General features: G+C 51.4%; 1 protein-coding gene across 1 annotated transcript in view; it reads left to right on the top strand.

Annotated features, from left to right (window-relative positions):
- PDE2A (phosphodiesterase 2A) overlaps positions 1 to 27,070 on the top strand; it is a 156,104-nt gene that overhangs the window by 23,817 nt on the left and 105,217 nt on the right. The window contains exon 2 of the mRNA XM_038766628.1: positions 23,355 to 23,415. Coding sequence (XP_038622556.1) covers positions 23,355 to 23,415 — 61 coding nt within the window. The remainder of the gene's footprint in view (positions 1 to 23,354; positions 23,416 to 27,070) is intronic.

The following is a 27,070-nucleotide window of genomic DNA, read 5'->3' as shown; positions in this document are numbered from 1 at the left end:
GTGGATTCTAATCCCAACCCCGCCACTTGTTTGCTGTGTGACCTTAGACAATTCACTTAACTTCTCTGTGCCTCAGTTACCTCATTTGTAAAATGGGGATTGAGACTGTGAGACCCATGTGGGACAGGGACTGTGTCCCACCTGATTGCCTCGTATCTACCTCAGCGCTTAGAACAGTGCTTGGCACATAGTAAGCGCTTAACAAATACCATTATTATTATTATTGTTATCTGTAATGTATTTACTTGTATTAATATCTGCTTCCCTCACTAGACTGTAAGCTCGGTGTGGGCAGGGAATGTATTTGTTTATTGTTATAGTGTACTCTCCCAAGTGCTTAGTACAGGGCTCTGCACACAGTAAGCGCTCAATAAGTACAAATGAATGAACCTTCCCGAATCTAGGGTAAGGTTAAGATGTGGAAACCATCAGCTGAGGAAGACTGTGTTGTATCCTTATCTGGAGGCTTTGAAAAGAAGGCTAATACGTCTCCTGGGCGCAGGAGAATGGAGGAGATGACCTGAGGAAGACCAGAGGATCAAAAACGATCTATCGACAATCTTAACTGAGCACTTACTGTGTGCAGAACCCTGGACTGAGCTCTGGGAAAATGCGCTATAATAGAGTCGGTGCATGAGATACCCGATCTTCCTGCCCCGGCTTTTTTGGAGCTAAGTCCCTGCCCGGCCCGAAAGCTGACCAAATCTCGGGGACCAGATCTTGCCCTCTGGGATTCTGGGACTTTTAGGTCCCCCAATACTCACATGTATGCATGATTTCCCCAGAAACGCCCCCACTGACCCGCAATAATAATAATCATCATCATTCTTGTTAAGCGTTTACTATGTAATAATAGTAATAATAGCATTTATTAAGCGCTTACTGTGTGCAAAGTACCGTTCTAAGCTCTGGGGAGGTTACAAGATGATCAGGTTGTCCCACGGGGGGCTCGCAGTCTTCAACCCCATTTTACAGATGAGGGAACTGAGGCCCAGAGAAGTGAAGTGACTTGCCCAAAGTCACACAACTGGCAATTGGCAGAGCCGGGATTTGAGCCCCTGACCTCGTACTCCAAAGCCGGTGCTCTTTCCACTGAGCCACGCTGCTTCTCTACCGAGAAGCACTGGGGTACCGAGCACTGGGGTCAGTTTTCAGACAATTTAATCAGGTTGGACACAGCCCCTGTCCCCCGTGGGGCTCACACTCTTAATCTCCATTTTACAGATGAGGGAACTGAGGCCCAGAGAAGTGAAGTGACTTGCCCCAGGTCACGTGGTGGAGCGGGATTAGAACCCAGCTCCTTCGGACTCCCAGGGCCGGGCTCTAACCACTAAGACCCGCTGCTTCTCCATGGAGCCGGGATTAGAATCCAGATCTTTCGGATTCCTAGGCCCATGCTCTAACCATTAGGTCACTCTACTTCTCCATGACTCCAGCCAAAGGCTGGCCAACCTCAGCCTCAGCCCAGCCTCTTCAGCACCGCGGAGAGCGCCACTCCTCCTCTCTCATTCATTCATTCAATCATATTTATTGAGCGCTTACTGTGTGCGGAGCACTGTACTAAGCGCTTGGAAAGTACAGTACAGCAATAAAGAGAGTCAATTCCTGCTCTCCCAGGCTCCCTGCCTCCTCGCCCCTGTCCGGTTTCTAGTTGGGGGTTTGAGTGGGTGGGAGAGACGGAGGAGAAAGAGAGTTATTTCCGAATGGAAGCAGTGGGCTGGACAGAATCAATCAATCCATTAATGGTATTTCTTGAGCAGTGCATTGCACTGTAAGCTTGTTGTGCGCAGGAAATGTGTCTGTTTAGTGTCGTATTCTCCCAATCCTTTAGTACAGAGCTCCGTACACCGTAAGTGCTCAGCAAATACAATTTCCTGACTGACTAACCGTTTGGGAGTTATAGAATTATAAGAATCATGATAATCGTAATCGTAATAATTGTGCTACTTGTTAAACGCTTACTACTTGTCAAGTAGGGTTCTAGCACTGAGGTAGGTACAAGCTAATCAGGTTGGATACAGTCCCTGTCCCACATGGGGCTCATGCTCTTATCCCCATTTTACTGATAAGGTAACTGAGGCACAGAGAAGTTGACATGCCCAAGGTCAAGGAGGAGACATATAGTGGAGCAGGGATTAGAACCCAGGTCCTTCTGACTCCTAGGCCCGTATCCTCCCTACTAAACCAAGCTGCTTCTTTGATGGTGTTTGCTAAGCATTTTCTGCTGGCCAAACATTGTACTAAGCACTGGGATATATATGAGGTAATCAGGTCAGACACAATTCTTACTCTATATGGGGCTTACAGTCTAAGCAGGAATAATAATAACTGTGTCAAGCGCTATACAAAGGGCTGGCATAGATGTATGATAATCAGGTCGGGCACAGTATCTGCCACCATGCACATAAATCAATCAATCAACCAATCGTTTTTATTGAGCTCTTCCTATGTGCAGAACACTATACTAAGCACTTGGGAGAGTACAACAGAATTGTTGTAGTTGTTGGGCAGAACTGTTGTACAGTACAACAGAATTAGCAGACTTGTTCCCTGCCCATAACAAGCTTACATATTCACATAAATTAAATCAAATATTATTTAATTATTATTAAATAATTTAAGAATTATTTATCAATTTCATTATCCATTATTTATTTCTATTGATGCCTGTCTCCCTCTTCAGACTTGGGTTTATCAACTCTGTTGTCTTGTACTCTCCCAAGTGCTTCATGCTATGCTCTGCACCCAGTAAGTGCTCAATAAATTGATTCGTACAGAAGCAAGACACACAGTCCCTCCCCATGAGAAACTCAGGTTCTAATAGGGAATAAAACCCCATGGCCTTTGCCAGCACTGGTGTTGAAAGAGTTTACATTTTCTTACTGTACTTGGGGTAGGGAGAGTCCCATCATTGCTCCCTCCCCTCCCCCAGGGGCTCCAGCAGGCTCCAGCCCTGGCAGAGGGCACTTTTGGGCAGAGAGAGGGCTGAGAGGCTTTTAGCCTCCCCGAGCCCAACACTTCAGGGATCCCATCAGAGGAACAGCTATAACATTGTTGCTCTGGTGGTCCAGAGATCAGGGGAATATCTGGACTATTAAACAATTTCTCTGGTCAGGGGTGGGAAAGGAAGCTTAATAATAATAATAATAATAATAATAATAATAATAATAATACTGGTATTTTAAAGCATTTACTATGTGCCAGACACTGTTCTAAGCACTGGGACAGATGCAAGATAATTGGGTTGAACACAGTCCCTGTCCCACATGGAGCTCACACTCTTAATCCCCATTTTACAGATGAGGGAACTGAGGCACAGAGAAGTTAAGGTCACACAGCAGACAGGTGGTGTAGTCGGGGTTAGAACTCATAGCCTTCTTACTTGTTGTGGACAGGAAACCTGTCCACTAATTCTCTTGTCTTGTACTCTTCCAAGTGCTTGGTACAGTGCTCTGCACTTAGTGAGTGCTCAATAAATGCCACCGATTGACTGATTGATTGGGAAGCTGAGTCCTATGGGGAAATCTGCGTCCAGGTGGCAGCCATGAGGATAGAACCCAGGCCCCCGACCCACATTTCATCACGTTCCCTTGGGTCCCTTAGACCCTCTCCCAGAAGGCCACCTTCCAGCACTCAACCCAGAAGTGGCTGAACCGATCAGCTCACTTCTCCTGAAAGAGACTGGATGGAGGGGCAGTGGGAGAGGGGGCATTCTCTGGAGACATTCGACTTTAATATTTACACCCAAGGGATCAGATTGAAGGCATGGGGCTAGGCAGGGTGACCTCTCCCAGTCTGTTTGGGAAAAGGGAGTCTTCAATCAATCAATCAATTAATCCATCAGTGGTATTTATTGGTCATTTACTGTGTGAAGAGCACTGAACTACTAAGTGCTTGGGAGCTTACAAGAGTTGGTAGACATGTTCCCTGTCCACAAGAAACTTACAGTATAGAGTGGGAGACGGACATTAAAATGAACTACGGATTCATTTGTTCATACATTCATTCATTCAGTTGTATTTATATGGACGTAAGTGCTGCGGGAGTGTCGGTGGAGTGAATATCAAGTGTTCAAAGGGTGAAAATCCAAGTGCAAGGGTGATTCAGAAGGGAGAGGGAGGAGGGGAAATGAGGGCTTAGTGGTAAGGCCTTTTGGAGAAGATGTGATTTTAACAAGGTTTACAGGGTGGGGAGAGCGATGGTCTGTCGGATAAGAAGGGGGAGGGAGTTCCAGACCAGAAGAAGGACATGAGAGAGGGATCGGGTCCTGTGAGAATTTGATCTCCACTGGATCTGAGTTCCACTGTCTGGTCTGAGGGTCCTTGGAGAGGTCCTGATGCTCCTCTGTCCTGGGTATTGGGGTCTGGTCCTGCCCTTCCCCCAAGCTTGGAGCTGCCCTTCCCCCAAGCTTGGAGCTGCCCCTCCCCCCATATCTTGGTCCTGTCCCCCCAACCTAGCTTTGTCTCCACTCCTGTGCCCCTGAACCCTGCAGTAGCACAGGAGGGGCCTCATTAACCAGGTCCAGGAGTAGGGGCTGGGGCCGGGCTGGGACCGAAGCTGGGGCTGGGGCCGTGTCCGCATTAGGCCAAGCAGGAGGGGTATTGATTGTGCTCTCAGCTTTTCGTTCCTTCCAGGAACTTGTCCCCTCGGGGCAGGACGCGGTCGATTTCCCAGGCAGAGCACGGTGCCGGCCTCCCGGCCCAGGGTAGAAAGTGGAGGAAAAGCAGGAAGAGGAGGGGAGCTCTCCCTGCCTCCCAAGGATCCCGTGACCCTTCTGCCCCTCTTTGGCCACTTCTGTACCCTGATCTCCCCATGGCCTCCTAGTCAGGAGGTGGAGTCCTGGGGCCCCGAAAACCCTTCAGCGCATTCCTGTCCTGGCATTAGGGACCCTGACTCCCCTCCCTCCTCATGACGTTCCCCAACTGAGGGGGTCCCAAGGAAATCTCAGAGTCAGAACTACAAGCTCTGGGGCAACTGCAGGGCTCGGAGTAGCTATGCAATACGGGCAGCTGCAGGGTTTTGAGCAGCTGTGCAATAGCGGCAGCTTCAGGGTTATTACTATTAACAATAATAATAATAATAATGGTAGTTGTTAAGAGCTTACTATGATCCAAGACTGTTCTAAATGCTGAGGTAGATACAAGTTAACCGGGTTGGACACAGTCCCTGTCCCATGTTGGGTTTACAGTCTTAATCCCCATTTTTTACGGGTGAGATTTTGAGCAGCTGTGCAGTGGGGACAGCTGCAGGGTTCTGAGCAGCTATGCAGTGGGGAAAGGTGCGGGGTTCTAAGTAGGCAAGCAATAGGGGCAGCTGCAGGGCTCCGAGCAGCTGGGGGATAAGGACTATGGCGATGGTGACTGACGGACTTTCTCCTGCCTTGAATCCCTCCCCCATCCCACTCCCAACTCTGTAGCCTATCAGAATGGCTGAGGCTGAGGGAGACCGCTTCATTTAGCAGGGGGTGGGGCTTGGGGGCATGGGAGCTGAGGGACTGCTGGGATTTTGACCGCATTGGCTGAACCCAGAAGCTGCAGAATACAAGAAGTTACATCAGACTCCAGCCTGAGGCCATTGGACAAACCAGGTGGTTCCGAGAGAAGGTTCTGTCTTTAATAGTTGGAAGACACAGGTGACACCCCTTCCCACTCACCAATATTTATCATCCTCGACAACCAGGAAATTCTCCTTTATGTCTCACTGTAGTCTTTTCTGCTGCAGTTTAATAATAATAATAATAATAATGGCATTTATTAAGCATTTACTATGTGCAAAGCACTGTTCTAAGCGCTGGGGAGGTTACAAGGTGATCAGGTTGTCCCACGGGGGGCTGACAGTCTTAATCCCCATTTTACAGATGAGGGAACTGAGGCACAGAGAAGTTAAGTGACTGGCCCAAAGTCACCCAGCTGACAGTTGGCAGAGTGGGGATTTGAACCCATGATCTCTGACTCCAAAGCCTGTGCTCTTTCCACTGAGCCACACTGATGTCCACTTGACCACTTCTCAATAGAACATCCCTACCCCCTCCTCTCTGGCAACAGCTTCATCTCCCAGACTATGGTAGGTGTGTATGGGTGTGAGTGTGCTAGTAAGACCATGTGTATGCATGAGTACCTGGAGTTATGTTAGTGGGTGGGCATGTGTGTATTAGTACATCTGTGTCATTGTGTCCATGTGTGTAAATGTCTGTGTAAAAGTGTTCCTGTGTGTAGGTGGGTTAGTTTTAGTGCATGTGGGTGTCAATGCTTTTGTCAGTTTTTTCAAGGATGTGTGTCAATATGATTTTTTATCAATATGTAACCATCTGAGGCTGTGTGTGTGTATGTGTGTGTGTGTGCATCCATGCTCATGTATGACTGTGTGACCCTCTCAAGCCCCTTTTTCCCTCTTAGGGCCCCTCTCCATATCCACTTTGTCACAGTATGGCATAATGGATAGAAGATGGGCATGGGAGTCTGAAGGTTATTCATTAATTCAATCATACTTATTGAGTGCTTACTATGTGCAAAGCATTGAACTAAGTGCTTGGGGAAGTACAATATAACAACAGACACATTCCTGCCCACAACAAGCTCACGGTCTAGGGGGAGGTCATGGGTTCTAATCCCAGCTATACGATTTTTCAGCTCTGTGATCTTGGGCAAGTCACTTCACTTCTCTGTGCCTCAGTTACCTCATCTGTAAAAAATGGAGATTGAGACTGTGAGCCACGTGGAGCCCCACTTGGAACAGGAACTGTGCCCCAAACGATTTGCTTAGCTCTATCTCAGTGCTTAGTATAGTGCCTGGAACACGATAAGTGCTTAACAAATCCCATTATTATTATCCCAGGTCTCTGGGGCTGCTGAGCCCTTGCTGGGTTTGGGTCTTAGCTTCTTCTGCACAAAAGGTACCCAGAAAGGGTGTCTTCACCTGCTTCCTCAACTGGCTGCTCAGGGCACCCCTCCTGTCCAGGGAGGAAAGAAGGACAGGGTCCCCTGGAGCCTTCAGAGGCCGGGGGCTGGGAGCACAGGAGTTGGTCTTGGTTTGGGGTGGACAGGGCTTCTACTGGGGTGGAAAGTCAGGGAGGAAAGGCAAATGAAATGAAGTGTGGCAGGCAGTGAGTAGGGAGAAGCTTTCCCCCCAAAGAGAACAGAGACATTTCTTCTGCTGTGAAAGGCAAAGATGAAGAGAAGGGAAGTCACCCCACAGGCAGGAGGCCTCGGGTGGTTTCTGGAGACCCCTCCACTTCTCTGGACCCTTGAAGGACTGTAGACTGACAGCCCAAATGGGGAGACAGGACACACACACACACATACACACACACACAGAGAGATTTACTCTTGCAAAAAAAGGGATTGAGGCTAGCCTACAAGTTGCTGCTACAAGGAACAACAGGAAGCTGCATGGCCTAATTGAGAGCACGTAGCACCCCCGCCTCCAAATCAAAATCTTATTGAAGGTACATCTCCTCCAACAGGTCTTCCCAGACTAGTCCCCCACCTTTCCTATTCTCCCACTCCCTTCTGCATTGCCCTGACTTGCTCCCTTTGCTCTTCCCCCCTTTCAGCCTCATGTACCTATTTATAATTTATTTATCTGTATTGATGTCTGTCCTCCCCCTCTAGACTGTAAGCTCACTGTGGGCAGTGTGTGTGTCTGTTATTGTTGTTTTGGACACTGCTAAGTGCTTAGTACAGTATTCTGTACGCAATAAGCACTGAATAAATGCGATTGAATGAATGAATGAACAAATGAGTCAGAGGACTTGGGTTCTGATCCCAGCTCTGACACTGGTCTGCTGTGTGACCTTGGGCAAGTCACTTCACCTATTAACAATAATAATATGGTACCTGTTAAGCACTTCCTATGTGACAAGCACTGTTCTAAGTGTTAGGGTAAATACAAGACAATCAGGTTGGACACAGTCCCTGTCCCACATAGGGCTCACACTCTTAATCTCCATTTTACAGATGAGGTAATTGAGGCCCAGAGAAGTGAAGTGACTTGTCCAAACGTGGGGTAGGGGTGGGGACTGCATGGGGAGACAGAGGATGAATTGAAATAGAAATAGCAAATGTTTTTTTAGGGGCTGATCACTGGACCATCACTTTTCTGTCTGTTCCTCTCTTTCATTCATTCATTCATTCATTCAATTGTATTTATTGAGCGCTTAATGTGCGCAGAGCACTGTACTAAGTGCTTGGGAAAGTAGAATACAACAATGAACAGTAACATTCCCTGTCCATAACGAGCTCACATTTAAGAGTGGGGGAGGCAAACATTTTCATTGTCCTTTTCTCCCTCTCTTTCCCCCATTTATCTGTCCCTCGGTCTTCTTTGCCTAATTCTCTACATCTGTACCTTTCTCTGCCTGTCCTCGCTGTGTCTTAGACTTTATCCTCTCGCTTCCTATCTCTGTTGGTCTTTGCCTTTTTTTGTCTCTGATTTGTACAAGTGCATCCGTCTCCTTTTTTCTCTGTGTGTCTTGGCTCTCTGTCTCTGGTGTGTGAACCTGTCTCTCTCTCTCTCTCTGGGACTCTTTCGGTGTCTTTTTTTGTCCTGAAGCTACTCCGACTCTGCGGAGGTGTGTGTCTCCCGGGGCTGGACTGCTCCTCCAACCCAGCCCGTGGGGCAAATATCCAGGGGTGACCGTCCCAGCCCCCTCTCTCTTCCATCCCATTATCAGGCCCCGGTGCCATCGGTCAGCCCGGTCCCCTTCTCCTTCTCTTCCCTTCCCCCAACTTCCCCACTATCTCCTCCCCCGCCCCTGCTTGGCCCCGTTCCAGCTCCTGGAGCCGAGGGCGGAGCTTCCCTCTCCTCTTCCCGTTGCTAGGACGCTGCAGTGAGGGAGCTCAGCTGCCATGACAACAGGAGCCGTAGCAACGTTGACTCGCGTCCCCCAGGCTACCAGCGTGCCAGCGGATGAGGAGGTCGGGGGGCAGAGGGAAAGGTCTCTCGCTGGAGAGGGGTGGGAGGCGTGCAGAACGCAAGACTCCCAAGGAAGTTCTGTACGGAGCTAGAACCTGCCCCCTCCCTGCCTCACCCCCCAGCCCGTGGGACCCAGAAATGTGGAGGAGCCCATCTCTGATGATGACGATGATGACTGTGGTAATAATAATAATGATGGTATTTGTTAAGCGTTTACTCTGTGCCAAGCACTGTTCTAAGCCCTGGGGAAGGTACAAGGTGATCGGGTTGTCCCACGTGAGGCTCACAGTCTTAATCCCCTTTTACAGATGAGGGAACTGAGGCACAGAGAAGTGAAGTGACTTGCCCAAGGTCACACAGCAGACAAGTGGCAGAGCCGGGATTAGAACCCACGTCGTCTGACTCCCAAGCCCGTGCTCTTTCCACTAAGCCACGCTATTTGTTAAAGTGCTTACTATGTGCTAGGTACTTTGCTAAGTGCTGAGGTTATCGGGTTGAACACAATCCCTGTCCCACGTGTGGCTCACAGTCTCAATCCCCATTTTGCAGATGAGGGAACTGAGGCACAGAGAAGTGAGGTGACTTGCCCAAGGTCGCACAGCAGACAAGTGGCAGAGCCGGGATTAGAACCCATGACCTTCAGAGTCCCAGGCCAGTGCTCCATCCACTAGGCCACACTGCTTGGGTGTCTGGCCTGGAGAGGTGACTGAGTGTCTGTCTCCTAGATTGTGGAGATCAGCTGGTCTCCCTCTCTACAGAGGAGGACTGGACAGGGGAAAACAGGACTAGACAGCAGGACAGTTTGCAGTTAGGCAGGAGGAAGGACTTCCTGAATATTGTGGGCATAGGAGCGGTAGCATTCAGACAATGGAACCGGCGATCGAGGGAGGGAGAGATTCCGTCCCTGGGGTGTTTAAGGACAAATGACCCTTTTTCTGCATTTTTCCGCCAAAAACAGAAGTTGCCCAGGATGATTTCTAGGGGTCTTACCACTTGTTGGGATCTGGGAACCGATGTGCATTGCACGGGCCCGGGAGTCAAAGGATCTGGGTTCTAATGTCGACACTTCCACTTGTCTGCTGTGTGACCTTGGGCAAGTCACTTCACTTCTCTGTGCCTCATTTACCTCATCTGTAAAATGGAGATTAAATCTTCCTCTCTCCTATTTAGGCTGTGGGTCCTCTGTGGGACAGGGACTGTGTACAATCTATTTATCTTGTATCTACCCCAGCGCTTAGAACAGTGATTAGCACATAGTAGGCTCTTAAGAAATGCCATAAAAACTGTAGGAGCCCCAAACCCGGAATGAGGGTGGCGCTGTTTTCCCTGAGTCCCCCTTAGGGGTTAGGAAGCGTAACTCAGCGGAAAGAGCCCGGGCTATGGAGTCAGAGGTCATTGGTTCAAATCCCGGCTCCGCCACTTGTCAGCTGTGTGACTTTGGGCAAGTCACTTCACTTCTCTGGGCCTCAGTTCCCTCATCTGTAAAATGGGGATTAAGACTGTGAGCCACCCGTGGGACAACCTGATCACCTTGTAAACTCCCCAGCGCTTAGAACAGTGCTTTGCACATAGTAAGCACTTAATAAATGCCATTATTATTATTATTATTATTATGGCAAGCCCAGGACCTGCGGACTCAGGGAGCGGGGGAGGCCCCCTTCTCCGATGCGCCAAGAAAGTCCCCCCTCACCCCCACCCCCCACCAAGAAGCCCCCACCAAGAAGCAGGTCTAGCTCACCCGAAATGGCACTGTGGACGGCCCTCGCATTCGCGCCACCAGTCCGGTTCCGGAGGAGGGAGGGAGGCGACTAAAAGAGCCCCGGGCCATCGAGTGGCGGGCGGGAAAGCCTGGGTCCAGGAGGCCCGGGGGTCGGAGGGGAGGGGGGATTTCCTGGGGAACAGAACCGAGTTGGGTGGGTGTCCACCGGGAGGCAGTCTTGTTGCACGCTGGCACGGGGCTGGGCATGGGATTGAAAAGCAGCGTGGCTCAGTGGAAAGAGCCTGGGCTTGGGCGTCAGAGGTCATGGGTTCTAATCCCGGCTCCGCCACATGTCTGCTGTGTGACCTTGGGCAAGTCACTTCATTTCTCTGATCCTCAGTTACCTCACCTGTAAAATGGGGATTAAGACTGTGAGCCCCGTAAGGGACAACCTGATCACCTTGTATCCCCTCCAGCGCTTAGAACAGTGCTTCGCACATAGTAGGCGCTTAACAAATGTCATCATTATTATTATTATTATTTTACGAGAAGCAGCGTGGCTCAGTGGAAAGAGCACGGGCTTTGGAGTCAGAGGTCATAGGTTCAAATCCCGGCTCCGCCACTTGTCAGCTGTGTAACTTTGGGCAAGTCACTTAACTTCTCTGTGCCTCAGTTCCCTCATCAGTAAAATGGGGATTAAGACTGTGAGCCCCCCGTGGGACAACCTGATCACCTTGTAACCTCCCCAGCGCTTAGAACAATACTTTGCACATAGTAAGCACTTAATAAATGCCATTATTATTATTATTATTATTATGGATTTTGGAGCCGGGCACAGGGCTGGGCAGGGATTGAGCACGGGCCTGGGCATGGGATAGGGTTTGTCTCCGGGCACAGGGGTGGACAGGAATTAGGCTTTGTGCTAGGCACAGGACTGGACGGGGATTGGTACCGGGCCTGGGACGGGATTGGATTTGGCCCCTGGCACAGAGTTGGAAGAGGATCAGGCACGGGGCTGGGTATGGGATTGGGCTTGGTGTATGGCACAGTAATGGGCAGGGATTGAGCACGGGGCTGGACTTGGCCCCAGGCTTGGGTCTGGGCATTGTTCTGGGCTTGGCGCTGGGCACAGGGCTGGTTTAGAGATTGAGAGTGGGGTTGGACAGGGTGCTGAATGGCCAGAGGAACCGGCCCGTGATAGTGGATGTCCAAGGCAAGGAAGCAGCAGGTTGGTACAGGATCACGTGGTCCCTCTCCGACACACCCCTCCCTCCAGGATTGGTCCAGGAGCACGGGATGCCTCCCTCCCCAACACACACCCAAGGTTATCATGCTATTTCTTAAGTGCTTACTATGTGCCAGGAACTGTACTAAGCGCTGGAGTTGAATGAGGGGAGGGGGGATACAAGCTAATCACGTTTGACACAGTCCCTGTCCCATATGGGACTCAAAGTCTCAATCCCCATTTTACAGATGAGGTAACTGAGGTACAGAGGCATGAAGCTTGCCCAAGGTCACACAACAGACAAATAGTGGAGGTGGGATTAGAACCCATGGCTTCTGACTCCTAGGCCTATGCTCTATCAACTATGGATCACGGGGTGCCTCTCTCAGATCCAGTTGGATCCGAGACCCCCCGCCACCATACATAAACACACACCCCCAGAGCGTTCTTGGGTTCCAGGAGAGTGGGAGGAAGGTGTTGAGGAAGGGGGTGGTAGAAGGAGGAGGAAGGGAAGGGTATGGGAAAAGGGAGCCCTGAACAGCCCCATCTCCCCGGGAGTTGGGATGTCTGCACCCCGGGGGTCACTGCAGATGGACCCACAGCAGAGTTCCACCTTCATCCAGAAGGTGGGAGTAATAATAATAACAATAATGATGATGGTATTTGTTAAGCACTTACTATGTGTCAAGCACTGTTCTAAGCACTGGGGTAGATACAGGGTAAGCAGATTGTCCCACATAGGGCTCACACTTTTAATCCACATTTTACAGATGAGGTAACTGGGCACAGAGAGTGGGAGAGCTGGGATTAGAACCCATGTCGTCTGACTCCCAAGCCCAGGCTTTTTCCACTAAGCCACACTGAGAGCATCCTGCAACCCCGGCCTCTGCTTCCTGCCCTACAGTGAGAAGGATTGAGGTTAAATTACAAAATCAGATTGAGAACAGCATGACCTAGTGGTCCTGGGAGTCAGAAGGACGTGGCTTCTGACCCCAGCTCAGCCACTTGTCTGTTGTGTGACCTTGGGCAAGTCACCTTACTTCTCTGGGCCTCAGTTACCTCATCCATTAAAATGGGGATTGAGACTGTGAGCCCCATGTGGGACAGGGACTGCATACCTACCTCAGTACTTTCAACAGTGCTTAGAATATAATAAGTGCAGCATGGCATAATGACTAGATCATGGTCCTGGGAGTCATGAGGTCAAGGGTTCTAATCCCAGTTTCACCACTTGTCTGCAGTGTGAACTTGGGCAAATCACTTCACTTCTCTGTGCCTCAATTCCCTTATCTGTAAAACGGGGATTGAGACTGTGAGCCCCATGTGGGACAGGGACCATGTCCAACTCGATTAGCTTGTATCCACCCCAGAGCTTAGCACAGTGCCTGGCAAGTAGTAAATGCTTAGTATAATAATAATAATAATAATTATTATTATTATTATAAAGAAGTACCATAATAATAATAATTCTCTGTGCCTCAGTTACTTCATCTGTACTTCATCCCCAGTTACTTGGGGATCAAGACTGTGAGCTTCATGGGGGACAGGGACTGTGTCCAACCTGATTAGCTTGTATCTACTCCCGGCGTTCAGTACAGGGTCTGCCACATAGTAAGTGCTTAACAAATACAAATACCATAAAAAGAAAGAAGAGATTTCTGCCCACGACAGATGGGATTGTTGGATTCGCAGGTCCCATTCAGCGGGTTGGCTGAGGGGGCAGACCTGGCCAGAGGCAGAGGGATGGCTGGGTTGACAGGGGTGCGTCAATGGGCTGGGCGGGTCCCAGGAGAAAGGGATGGGGCAGAGGTTAGGTGTCTCTGTCTCAGGAGCCACTTGGCCAGTCACAGGAGCCGGGAGCTGGAAACAAAACTAGGATCCAAGTGCCACTTCTTGGCTGTTCCTGCGGGGGAAGGAGGGAGAAGGTCCAGCCCCCCGAATTAGTAGCGGATTTGGCGCTGCACACTGATGAAATAACACACACACACACACACACACACACACTTTCTCTTTCTCTCTCTCACTCTCTCTCTCTCTCTCTCTCTCTCTCTCTCACACACACACACACACACACACACACACACACAGTTGTACTGGATGCCGGGAGAGGGTTAGAGAGAGGGGAAGCCGTTTCTCCCCTCTGAAAGACCCACAATCTGACAAAAAGCTCCGACAGACTCACGTACAAGCAAAAAGTATGCGGGGCAAAAAAGCAAACTCAGTGCTCATAGCTGTAGTAACAAAGAACACGAACAAGAGAAACACAAGGATTTGTGCTTAACAGAGGATTATGGAATGACTAGAGTTGGTTTGGATCAATGCGGAGGTTTCCAGGAAGGGATGGGTGAGATGGAGAGGTGGAATGTGGTTTAGGGAAGACTGGGAGAAGGAGGTCATCATCATCAATCGTATTTATTGAGCGCTTACTATGTGCAGAGCACTGTACTAAGCGCTTGGGAAGTACAAATTGGCAACATATAGAGACAGTCCCTACCCAACAGTGGGCTCACAGTCTAAAAGGGGGAGACAGAGAACAAAACCAAACACACTAACAAAATAAAATAAATAGAATAGAGAGGTCCAGGAGCGGGGGCGGGAACGGTGTGGGCTGGAAGCCAGAATCAACCAATCAATCAATCAATCTAATTTACCGAGTGCTTACTGAGTAGTTGGGAGAATACAGTATAACAGAGTTGATAGATACGTCCCATGTCCACAAGGAATTTACAGTCTAGACCGGGAAGGGTGGTGTGTGGAGGTCGGTGACTGTGTGAAAGAGGGGAGTCGTTGGAGGGAATCTTATGAGAGGAAGAGCAGGAATCAATCAAGGAGGATTCCCTGTTGGAGGTGCATATGGAGGTCCAGGCCTGGGGGTGGGGGTGGGCGGGGTTCGGGGAGGAGGAGGCTGGGGAATGGTCTGAGAAGCAGTGTGGCCTAGTGGAAAGAGCCCAGGCCTGGGAGTCAGAAGGATCCGGGTCCCAATCCCAGCTCTGCAACTTGTCTGCTGTGTGACCTTGGGCAAATCACTTCATTTCTCTGGGCCTCAGTTCCCTCATCTGTAAAATGGGGATTAAGAACTTGAGCCCCCCTATGGGGCATAGACTGTGTCCAACTTGATTAGGTTGTACCTACCAAAGCGCTTGGAACAGTGCCTGCCACATAGTAAGCGCTAGCAACATGGTGTAGTGGATAGAGCACGGACCTGGGAATCAGAAGGTCTTGGGTTCTAATCCCGACTCCATCACTTGTCTGCTGAGTGATCTTGGGCAAGTCACTTCACTTCTCTATGCCTCAGTGACCTCATCTGGAAAATGGGGATTAAGACTGTAAGCCCCACGTAGGACAGGGACTGTGTCCAAACCCATTTGCTTGTATCGATTCCAGCTCTTAATACAGTGCCTGGCACACAGTAAGCGCTTAATAAATACCATAATAATTATTAACAAATACTAGGAAAAAAATGTCCTGGAGCACACTATTGCTATGGTATCACCCTTGCTCCCTCTTGGCAATTCTACCACTGTGCCTGGAGCGTGGCTCAGTGGAAAAGAGCACGAGCTTCGGAGTCAGAGGTCATGGGTTCAAATACCAGCTCTGCCAATTATCAGCTGTGTGACTTTGGGCAAGTCCCTTCAGTTCTCTGGGCCTCAGTTCCCTCATCTGTAAAATGGGGGTGAAGACTGTGAGCCCCCCGTGGGACAACCTGATCACCTTGTAACCTCCCCAGCGCTTAGAACAGTGCTTTGCACATAGTAAGTGCTTAATAAATGCCATTATTATTATTATTATTACCACTGGCCAGACATGCCCTGGCACTGCCTCATTAGTACTAAGGGAAGTCCTCACCAGATGCCACCTCCCAGAACACCTGCGGCCCCCACTGCCTACCTCCCAGCCATTGCAGGGAGTCTAGGATGGGAAGGGCTCCTCCCGTGTCCACTCCTCCAAGGGCAGGGCAACAGCGAAGGGCCCATCAGGCCATCGTCACCCTTGGTGAGACTCGAGGGATGCTGAGTCCCACCAGAGTGCTGGATGTTGCCCGTGGCCTTGAGGTGCCCCAGGATAAGACTAAATGATCCAGTCGTTCAGGCTGCCAACCTTGGGAGGGAGGGGCAAGAGAGGGATAGGCCAGGTCCTTCAGGAGCTCAGAGCCACCCAGATGCTGGCTGGCTGGGCAGAGTCATGCCAGGCTCAGGACACCAAGGATACAGCCTTCTGGCTCCCCCAGGACAGAGCTTGCTGGTCTCTCCAGGACACAGCTTGCTGGCTCCTGGGTTGTAACCTGCTGGTCCTCCTAAGGGCACAGTCTGCTGGTCCACACCGAGGATGCAGCTTTCTGGCTCCCCCAAGAAACAGCTTGCTGGTCTCCCTAGGACACAACCTTCTGGCTTCCCCAGGACACTGCTTGCTGGTCACTGGGATGCAGCCTACTAGTCCCCCCCAGGACTCAGGATACAACCTGCTGGTTCCCCCAGGACACAGCCTTCTGGCTCCCCCAGGACGCAGCTTGCTGGCCCCTGAGATGTACCCTTCTGTTCTCCCCTGTCCCCCTGCTACTACCTCCCCACACCGGCCCCGGTATGCAGCTTGCTAGGCCCAGGATATAGCCTCTGGCTTCTCCAGAACACAGCTTGCTAGCCCCCAGGATGCAGACTACTGGTCCCCCCAGGGACGCAGACTTCTGTCTTCCCCAGAACACAACCTACTGCCCCCCAGGACTCAGCCTTCTGGTCCCCCCAGGGTGCAGTCTGCTAGTTATGTGATCCCTGAGCGGCCTTCCCAGACTAGATGTTCATTTCCTCTTCTCCCACTCCCTTTTGTGTCACCCTTGCAGTTAGATTTGCACCTTTTATCACCCCACTCTCTCAGCCCCATAGAACTCCTGTCCATAACCATAATTTATTTATTTATATTAATGTCTGTTTCCCCTTCTGGACTGTAAGCTCGTTGTCTTCCTACTCTGTGATACTGCACTATCCTAAGTGCTTAGTACAGTGCTCTGAACACAGAAAGCACTCAATAAATGCAATTGATTGATTGATTGCACCCCCCAGGACTCAGTCTGCTGCCCTCTGCCCCCCACAACATAGGGTGCCAGCCTCTTGGGCTGCAGCCTGCTGATGCCCTGGCCCATGCTGCCTGAAAAGTTCAGGTCCCGTTCTATGTCAGGGCAGCCTAAGGGCCCTGGGACCAGCAGAACTCAGTGACAGTCCCCAGAAGCCAGCAAACCAGCCAGAATTCTAACTACTGAAATGATCAGAAACATGAATAGCCAGCCAGAAGCCCTTCTCACCTTCAGTCAATCATAACGTGGTGTAGTGGATACAGCACAGGCCTGGGAATCAGAAGGTCATGGGTTCTAATTCAGGCCCTGCTACTTGTCTGCTATGTGACCTTGGGCAAGTCACTTCACTTGTCTGGGATTCAGTTACCTCAACTGTCAAATGGGGATTGAGACTATGAGCCCCGTGTGGAACAGAGACTGCATCCAAACAGGTTTCCTTGTATCTACCAGGCACTTAGAACAGTGCCTGGCACATATTAAGCACTTAACAAATACCATAATGATTATTATTATTATTTATTGAGTGCTTACTGTGTGCAGAACACTGTCCTAAGCATTTGGGAGAGTACAATATAACAGACACATTCCCTGCCAACTTGGCTGAGGGCAGGGGCAGGGACAGGAACAGAAGCTGGGGCAGGGCTGGGGGTAGGCAGAAGGGTCAGGGGAGGAGGGGATGGGACCCGAACAGGCTCTCTCTCCTGAATTCTCTGCACATAGTAAGCACTCAATAAATGTGAGCGATTGATTGATTGATTAAATAGGGGACTCTGCAGGTCCCTCCTAAGGTCTCTGTTATGGCCAGGAGCTTTGGATAAGGGCTTGGAGCTGCAGTAAGAGGGATTTTAGTTAGCCACCGAAACTGTTTGTGAGCTGTTTGTGAGACGGGGAAGGAGGTTGAATCCACAATCTCCGCTCTGGGCCCACGGGGCCGTTCCAGATGACCCCCAGCAGTCCCTGCCAGTTGGCAATAAATAGAAATAGTCAAAAAGCCACCCCGGGGCGAGGTGGCGGGGCTGATTTATTCCCTGGGCAGGGTGGGATAGGAATCATGGGCTATTTTGGTTCGGTTGAAAGCCGGGGAGGGTGGATTCCTCCGGGGGGTGGGAGGGGGCACGCGGATCTTCTACATTCCCTAGCCCCCACCCTTCTGGCAGGCGGGGGAGAAACGTGAGATGGGGGTGGGGGATTCCGGATTGGGGATGGGAGAAGGGAGGTGGGGCGTTTTCGCTTGCAATGGAGGGCAGTGATGTCCCGTCTTCTGAAATAGCCAGGAGACGGAAATTCTGGGAAAATGGAGGGGCAGGAGTCTAGGAATTGGGAGAGACAGCTTGGGTCCAACCAACCTACGGCCTGGGTTCCGCTACTGGCTCTGCCTCTGTCCTGCAGTATGATGCCAGGGTAGCGGCTGCTAACTCTGGACCTCAGTTTCCTTCTCCTCCGACTGCCTGTATGGCTCAGGAAATGCCTCAGAATCGTCCCTGGCTGGAAGGTCCGGTATAGTTCTGGTGTACAGTTCTGATTTCAAGGGCTTTGGGAAGATGGCAACATTTGAGCAGGAAAGATTCAGGCTAGACATTAGGAAGGTCCTGAGTTCTAATCCCAGTTCCACCGTTTACTTCCTGGCTGACCTCGGGGAAGTCACTTCATTTTTCTGTGTTTCGGTTCCCTCATCTGTGAAATGGGGATTCAGACTGTGAGCCCCAGGTATGACATGGACTGCGTTCAACCCGATTAGCTTGCCTCTACCCCAGCAGTTAGTACAGTGCCTGGCACATAATAAATGCTTAACGAATACGAGAGAGAGAGAGAGAGAGAGAGAGAGAGAGAGAGAGACAGAGAGGGAGAGAGAGAGAGAGACTCAGTTGCCTCATCTGTAAAATAGGGATGAAAACTGCATGCCCCATGTGGGACTGGGACTGTGTCCAACCTGATTAAGTTGCATCTACCCCAGGGCTTAGTACAGTGCCTGTAGATAGTAAGGGCTTAACAAATACAATAGCCACCCCCGCCCACAAAAAAAAAAAAGGAAAAAAAGAAAATCACCTTCTCTATGGGAGCGGGGTGTGAAGCTCACCATCTCCACAGTAAGCACTCATTAAATATGATTGAATGAATGAATCTCCTTGCCCCTCCTACTTCATCTCCTTTCTCTCCTTCTCCAGCCCAGCCTGCACACTGAGTGCGGCCCAGTCCTGGCCCACATCCTTCCCCTGGCCTGGAATGCCCTCCCTCCACACATCCACCAAACTAGCTCTCTTCCTCCCTTCGAAGCCCTACTGAGAGCTCACCTCTCTGGGAGGCCTTTCCAGACTGAGCCCCCCTGTTCCTCTGTTCTTCCTCCCTTCCTCATCACCCCCACTCCCTACCTCTGCCCTACCCCCTTCCCGTCCCCACAGCATTTGTGTATATTTGTACATATTTAGTACTCTATTTTATTAATGACGTGTACATATCTATACTTCTATTTATCTATTCTGTTGTTATTGACACCTGTCTACTTGTTTTGTTTTGTTGTTTTTCCCCCTTCTAGACTGTGAGCCAGTTGTTGGGTAGTGACTGTCTCTATATGTTGCCAAATTGTACTTTCCAAGCACTTAGTACATTGTTCAGCACACAGTAAGCGCTCAATGACTACGATTGAATGAATAAATGAATGAAACCACCACGGGTGGACATATCTGAGCAGGAGAGATTGCAGTGTCTTCTTCTCCCGACTTGGTTAGGGCAAGAGTAAGCAGTAATAATAATAATATTAATAATAATGATGGTTCTTGTTGAGCGCCTCCTAAGTGTCAAGCACTGTTCTAAGAGCCATAGATGCAAGGTAATCGGGTTGGACATAATCCATGGCGGCAGATGTCACGGGGAGAGTGCCAGAAAATGAGGTGTGCATGTAGGGGGTTTTGGAGGGAGGGCTGACACTCCGTCTTTCCGCCCTCTGACTGTGACATTACCTGGTCAGGAGTGGGCAGCAGCACAGAGTAGACCATGAGGTTGGCTCTGGCCTGGTGAAGGCCCTATGGGCCTGGCCCTCTGGTCATTTTCCTGGGCCTGAGGCCCCAGCAGTGAGGGGCGGCCGGGAAGACTGAGTCCCTTCTATTCTGCAGCGGCTTTGCCCTGTGACCCCAGGATAGCTCCCTTCCCTCTCGGTTCCTCAGCCCCAGCAACCTGGAGAAAGAAGGCCAGATAATAATAATAATAATAATAATAATAATAATAATAATAATAACTTATTATTATTATGGTATTTGTTAAGTCCTTACTATGTGCCAGGCACTGTACTAAGCACTGGGGTGGTTACAATGCTGTATGACCTTGGGCAAGTCACTTAACTTTCCTGGCCCTCAGCTTCCTCATCTGGAAAATGGGGATTAAAAGTGTGAGCCCCTTCAATCAATCAATCATATTTATTGAGCGCTTACTGTGTGCAAAGCACTGTACTAAGCGCTTGGGAAGTACAAGTTGGCAACATATAGAGACAGTCCCTACCCAACAGTGGGCTCACAGTCTAGAAGGGGGAGACAGAGAACATAACAAAATAAAATAAATAGAATAGATATGTACAAGTAAAATAAATAAATAAATGGAGTAATAAATACGTACAAACACATATATATATATACAGGTGCTGTGGGGAAGGGAAGGAGGTGTGGGACAACCTGATTACCCTGTATCTACCCAGCACTTAGAACAGTGCTTGGCACATAGTAAGTGCTTAGCAAATACCATTATTATTATTATTATTATTATTATTACAAACAAATCCGTCTGGTTACAGTCCCTACCCCACATGGGGCTCACAGTCTTAATCCCCATTTTACAGATGAGGGAACTGAAGCACAGAGAAGTGAAGTGACTTGCCCAAGGTCACACAGCAGACAAGCGGTAGAGTTGGGATTAGAACCTATGATTTTCTGATTTCCAAGCCCTTGCTCTATCCACTACACCACGGGGTTAGGTCTTAGCCTCCCACTCCTAGCTCTTCTTGGACTCTGGGACTGAAAGTGGGAGAAGGGATAGTGCTGTGGCATGTGTCCCTGAGCCTTCCCTGGTCCTCATTTCACCCTCACAACTGTCCTGATAATAATAGTAATAATTAATAATCATCACTGTGATAATTGTTAACTCCTCTATGAGCCAAGTTGACACAGTCCCTTTCCCACCTGGGTCTCCCAGTCTAAGGAGGAGGGAGAACATTATACAGATGAGGAAACTGAAACACAGAGACATGCAGAACTTCTCCCAAGGTAGGGAGTGGAAGATGAATAAAAGAGAAACAGAATTTCCTAATGGATAGAACACGGACCTGGGAGTCAGAAGAACCTGGGTTCATTCATTCAATCATATTTATTGAGTGCTTACTGTGTGCACAGCACTGTACTAAACGATTGGAAAGTACAATACAGAAATAAAGGGAGACAATCCCTACCCACACGGGGTTCACAGACTGGGGGTTCTAATCCCAGCTCTGCCACTTGTCTGCCATGTGACCTTGGGGAAGTCATTTCACTTCTCTGGGCCTCAGTTACCTCATCTGCAAAATGGGGATTGGGACTGTGAGCCCTATGCGAGGCAGGGACTGATTAGCTTGTATCTACTCCAGTGCTTAGTTCAGTGTCTGGCACATAGTAAGCATTTAACAAATACCATAAAAATGTTTTTAAGAAGGCAGAAGAAGGGGTTTCGCACCCTGGGGGAGTGGGTGGACGGGACGGCCAGGATGGTCTGCGAGGCCTGCAGATAGGTTGACACCCCATGCTGACTGGTGGAGTCTCACCCTTCAGGTCGTTGCTCATCCACGTGGATGAGCAGCGTGGTTCAGTGGAAAGAGCCCGGTCTTGGGAGTCAGAGGTCATGGGTTCTAATTCCATCTCCACCCCTTATCAGCGGTGTGACTTTGGGCAAGTCACTTAACTTCTCTGGCCTTCAGTTACCTCATCTGTAAAGTGGGGATTAAGATTGTGAGCCCCACGTGGGACAACCTCATCACCCTGTATCCCCCAGCGCTTAGAACAGTGCTTTGCACATAATAAGTGCTTAACAAATGTTATTATTATTATTATTATTATTATTATTATTATTATTATTATTATTATTATTATTATTATTATTATTATCCACGTTGCAACCATTACCCCCTTCCGTGCTCGGGCTGGGGAGCCTGGACGGGGAATCTGCAAGGTGGCGGCCTGGTCCAGAGGCAGGGGATTGGAGGCCCTCACCTCTGAAGGCCTAGAGGATTCTCCAGCCTCCAGCTGGTCCTAGAAGGCTCGGCCCTCACCCTCTCCCCTGCCCCAGGGGCGCCGAAAGGTTAACCCAACCCCTTTCGCAGCTCCCTGGGCTCTGGGCAGCCGGGGGCGACCCGGGGGCTCTGTACTGAGCGCTGGCCATGGTGCTGGTTCCGGTGACGGGCACACGTGCCGGGCATGGGCCTGGCCCGGGCACCTCGTTGTGGCCAGGATATGTGTCTGGTGTTGTACTGTCCCAAGCGCTTAGTACAGTGCTCTGCACATAGTAAGAGCTCAATTAATACAAATGATGGACTGAGTGGCTTTGGGCACGGCTGCGGGTTGGGTTGGCTGAGAGCCCAGTCCCTCCCTGGGTTCCGCTCCCCCATTCCAGCCCTCCGGACGGAACTCAGGAGTCCTGGACCCCCGTGTCCTGGAGGGGTCTTCTCCTCCTCGCTCCTTGGTTCCCTCCCGTCCATCGAGGAGGGTCTCTAGGACCCAGCAGGTCCTGATCCGGGCCCGGTGTGAGTCTCCCTGCAGCAGGAGGGAGGACCGACAGCCGAGCGCCTCCGACCCCCTTCTCCCCCTCCCACGGCCCCCGCCGCCCTCCCCACACCCCCGGGACCCCGTCCCCTGCCCCCCCCCGCCCCCTGCCTCTGACCTCTGACCTCCGGGGGGCCGAGCCGCCCGGGACCCCTCTCCGCGAGGAGCAGGTGTGCATGCGGGGGGGGGGGGGTGGTTGGGGGGCGGAGAGGGAGGTGACAGTCAGAGGGGAAGGGGCTGGGTCTGGGGGAAAGGGAGGGGGCTGGGCTGGGGGGAAGGGAGGGGGCTGGGCTGGGGGGAAAGGGAGCGGGCTGGGCCGGGGGAGAAGGGGAGGGGGCCTGGCCGGGGCAGAGGCCCTTGACATGAGCGGGCCAGGAGGTCTGGGGAGGCCGAGTTGGGAGTTGTGTGTGTGTGAGTGTGTGTATGTGTGGGGGGGATGTGTGTATGTCTGGGGTGTGTGTGTGTGTGTGTGTGTCTGGAGTGTGTGTGTGTGTCCGTGCGCGCGCACGCGCGGGGAGGGGAAATGGGCGGAGGGAGGGGGCAGGGGGAGGGAGGAGAGAAGGGGTAGGGGAGGGAAGGAGGGGAGGCGAGGGGAGGCCGGGGGAGTCGGCGTGCGGCGTGCGGCAGCATGGTCCTGGTCCTGCACCACATCCTCATCGCCGCCGTTCAATTTTTCAGGCGGGGGCAGCAGGGCTTCCTGAAACCCGACGAGCCGCTGCCCGGCGCGGACAGCCTGCAGGTAAGGGGGTCCCGCCTGCGGAGGGGGCGCGGGAGGGCGCGGGGGGGCGACGACCCCCGGGGTCGGGGGCCGCTGGGTCCGTCCCTCCCTCTCTCCCGGCATGGACCCCAGTCAGGGGGGCGGGCACAGGGGAATCCCGGGTTTGACCCCAAAGGGCAGGGAGCCGGGTCCAACTCAAGGGTCACCGCTCTCCGGCCCGGTCCCAGCTGGGCTGGGAACGGGAGACCGGGACGGGGGCAGTGGCGAGGCGGGGGGAGAGGTAGGACGGGGGGACAGGGACAGGACAGGGGGACAGGGACCGGACAGGGGGACAGGCACTGGACAGACACCGGTAGGACGCAGGGAAATAGGACAAGGGGGATAGAGGTAGAATGGGGGCCAGGGGCAGGGCAGGGCAGGGAGACAGTCAGTCAGGCAGTCATTCCAATTTATTGAGTGCTTACTGTGTGCAGAACACTGTACTAAGTGCTTGGGAGAGTAGAAGAAAACAACATAATAGACATATTCTATGCCCACAACGAGCCTAGAGGGGGAGGACGAGGTTCAGGGCCAGGACAGGAGGACAGGAACAGGACAAAAGGGCAGGGGCAGGACACGGGGACAACGAGAGAACAGGGGGACGGGAACAGGGAAGAGGGACAGAGGCAGGACAGGGGGATGGGGGAAGAAGACAAGAGGGGACAGGGCCAGGGTAGATGGAAAGAAGCAGGACTGGGGGACAAGGCAGGACGGGGGACAGGGAAAGGGGCAGGAAGGCTAGAAGCAGGACAGGAGACAGAGGCTGGATGGGGGACAAGGGGAGGAAGACAGAGGGGACAGGGACAGGAGGAAAGAAGCAGGACAGGGGGACAAGGCAGGATAGGATGGCAGAGGCAGGACGGGGGACAGGGACAGGAGCAGGATGGCAGCGGCAGGAGGACAGAGGCAGGACAGGGGACAGGGGGATGAAGACAGGGGGGACAGGCACAAGGGCAGGGAGAAAGAAGCAGGACGGGGGACAGAGGCAGGATGGGGGACAGAGACAGGGGCAGGATGGCAGAGGCAGGACGGGGGACAGGGACTAGAGGGGAAGAGGATCAGGACGGGGGACAAGGGGCAGGACAAGAGGCTATGGGCTGGACAGGAGGACATGAGCTGGACAGGAGGACAGGGGAAGGACAGAAGGACAGGGGCAGGACAAAGGGGCTAGAGGCCGGCCCAGGGCAGGCCCGAGGCAGTACGGGTCCCGGGATAGGGGGACAGGGAGCTGGAATGAGGCAGGGACAAGAGGGACAGAGGCAGAGAGAGGGAAGAGCCCGGAGCAGTGGGCTTTGCAGGGGGATGGAGGGATGCGAGAATGTGCGGGGGGAGCGACTAGCTCTCTGCATCTCGGCTCCGCGTCGGTCCTGCCCCGCAGCTCATGGGCGGAGGGGATAAGAAGGAGGAGGAGGAAGAGGAGGAGAAGGAGCCGCTCAAGTTGGTGCCATGGCCCAGCGGGGAAGGGGAGGCTGGCCGAGGGGAGAGGGGGGCTGGATAGAGAGGCTCCAGAACCGATTCCCCCTGAGCCCAGTCTCCAGTCTGCTGCGGACGAGGGGCTCGGAGATTCTTCTGGCCGAGGCAAGGGGGTCCAGCCCCGGCCTCCCTGCTCCAACTGCGGCGGGGCCCGATCCCGCAGGAGCAGGGCAGAGAAATACGTGTCTATAGGGGGAATGAGGGAGGCAGGGACAGAGATCATCCGCATCCCCGTCTGTCTGTGTCTGTGAGTGTGTGAGAGAGACATTGGGAGAGAGAGAGAGAGAGAGAGAGAGAGAGAGAGAGAGAGAGTTTGGGCAGGAGAGTGTATTTGTGTGTTTTGGGGTTTGTGTCTGTGGTTTATGTTTGCTTGCTGTGCTTGTGTAGATGTGTGGAGATTGTGTTGTAGGTGGGGTGGAGAGGGTCCAGAAAAGGATGTAAGTGTGGAGGGAGTGTTGTGTAAAGGCCTAAGAAAGGGGTGTGTGTGTGTGTGTGCGTGTGTGCGCATGTATAATGTGTTCATGCGAAGAGCCTCATTCATTCATTCATTCAATCGTATTTATTGAGCGCTTACTGTGTGCAGAGCACTGTACTAAGCACTTGGGAAGTACAAGTTGGCAACATATCGAGACGGTCCCTTCCCAACAACGGGCTCACAGTCTAGAAGGGGGAGACAGACAACAACAAAAACCCATGTAGACAGGTGTCAAAGTCGTCAGAACAAATAGAATTAAAGCTAAATGCACATCATTAGCAAAATAGAATAGTAAATATGTACAAGTAAAATAAACAGAGTAAAGATCTGTACAAACATATATACAAGTGCTATGGGGAGGGGAAGGAGGTAGGACGGGGTGATGGGGAGGAGAAGAGGAAAAAGAGGGCTCAGTCAGGTGAATAGGGGTGCTGGGAGGGTGGGGAAGGGAGAGTGGAAGGGAGAGGGTGATCTCTGCACAGTTGGTTAGTCTAGGCTGCGTGGGTCTGTACGTGAGACACTGAATGCATGCTTTGCAGCTGTTTGGACACGTGTCTTTTGTGAATGTGCGTTCCTGTATTGATACTGAGTTTGTCCGGATTGGAGGCGAGGGCAGATGGTGAGCAGGAGGCCAGCAGAGTGTTCAGTGTGCTCTATCGGTCGTGTGTGTGTGTGTGTGTGTGTGTGTGTGTGTGCTGTTGTGGGTGTTTGAGTGGGTCAGTGGTGGGTGTTAGTTGATAGTGGGGTGGAGCTGGTGATCTTTGTTCTGTCCAGACTGTCAGCATATGTATCAGGAGAGTGGGGAAGGTTGTGTTAGGTGATTGCATGGCTGCAGTGAAGACATTGGTGAATTTTAGGGATGGGCAGTGTGTAAAATAAGTATAAGGCATAGGTGTGTGTGTGTGTGTGTAGGTGGGAGAGGGTACGATCAATGTATGAATCTATGTAGCGAGTTTAGGCCTTCAATCTCATGCTGGTAGAAAGTGTGTTGGTGTCTCTGAAGGCTAAGCATAACTGGGTGTGTCTGGTATTGGATGCTATGTATGTTGTGTGAGGGTGTGGTTTGTGTTTCCATGTTGGGGTATTTGCTTTGGGCCTCTGTATGGGGGGTGGGGGATATACGAAGATTCTGTACAGAGGTTGCCGGTGGGGTGTGCCATGTTTATTGGAATGTTGCTTGGATGGATGCGTGATGGGTGGTAAAGGGGCTTTGGATGCGTTATGAGTTTTTGTGGGGTGGGTGTTTTGTGTGTCTGCACATGATGTAGATCTGTGTGATGCTAAACAACCAAATAAAAATTGGGCGTGCTCAATTCCATCGCCCACATTGATCCACTATCCCTATCCAAGCGCTTAGTACAGTGCCAAGCGCTTGGTACAGTGCTTTGCACACAGTAAGCACTCAATCAATATGATTGAATGAATGAATATTCCTTCCCTGTATTTGTTTATATTCATGTCTGTCTCCCCCTCTAGACTGTAAGCTCGCTGTGAGTAGGGAACATATCTCTATTATATCATACTCCAGTGCTTAGAACAGTGCTTTGCACATAGTAAGTACTTAATAAATGCCATCATTATTATTACTATACTCTCCCAAGTGCTTAGTACAGTGCACTGCACACAGAAAGCACTCAATATATATATAATTGATTGCTTGATTAGCTGTAGACTGTAAGCTCCTTATGG

This window comes from Tachyglossus aculeatus, chromosome 2 (genome assembly GCF_015852505.1).
Source record: "Tachyglossus aculeatus isolate mTacAcu1 chromosome 2, mTacAcu1.pri, whole genome shotgun sequence".
Classification (NCBI taxonomy): domain Eukaryota; kingdom Metazoa; phylum Chordata; class Mammalia; order Monotremata; family Tachyglossidae; genus Tachyglossus; species Tachyglossus aculeatus.
Note: the sequence above shows the minus strand (reverse complement) of the source record. Positions and strands in the feature narration are given on the sequence as shown.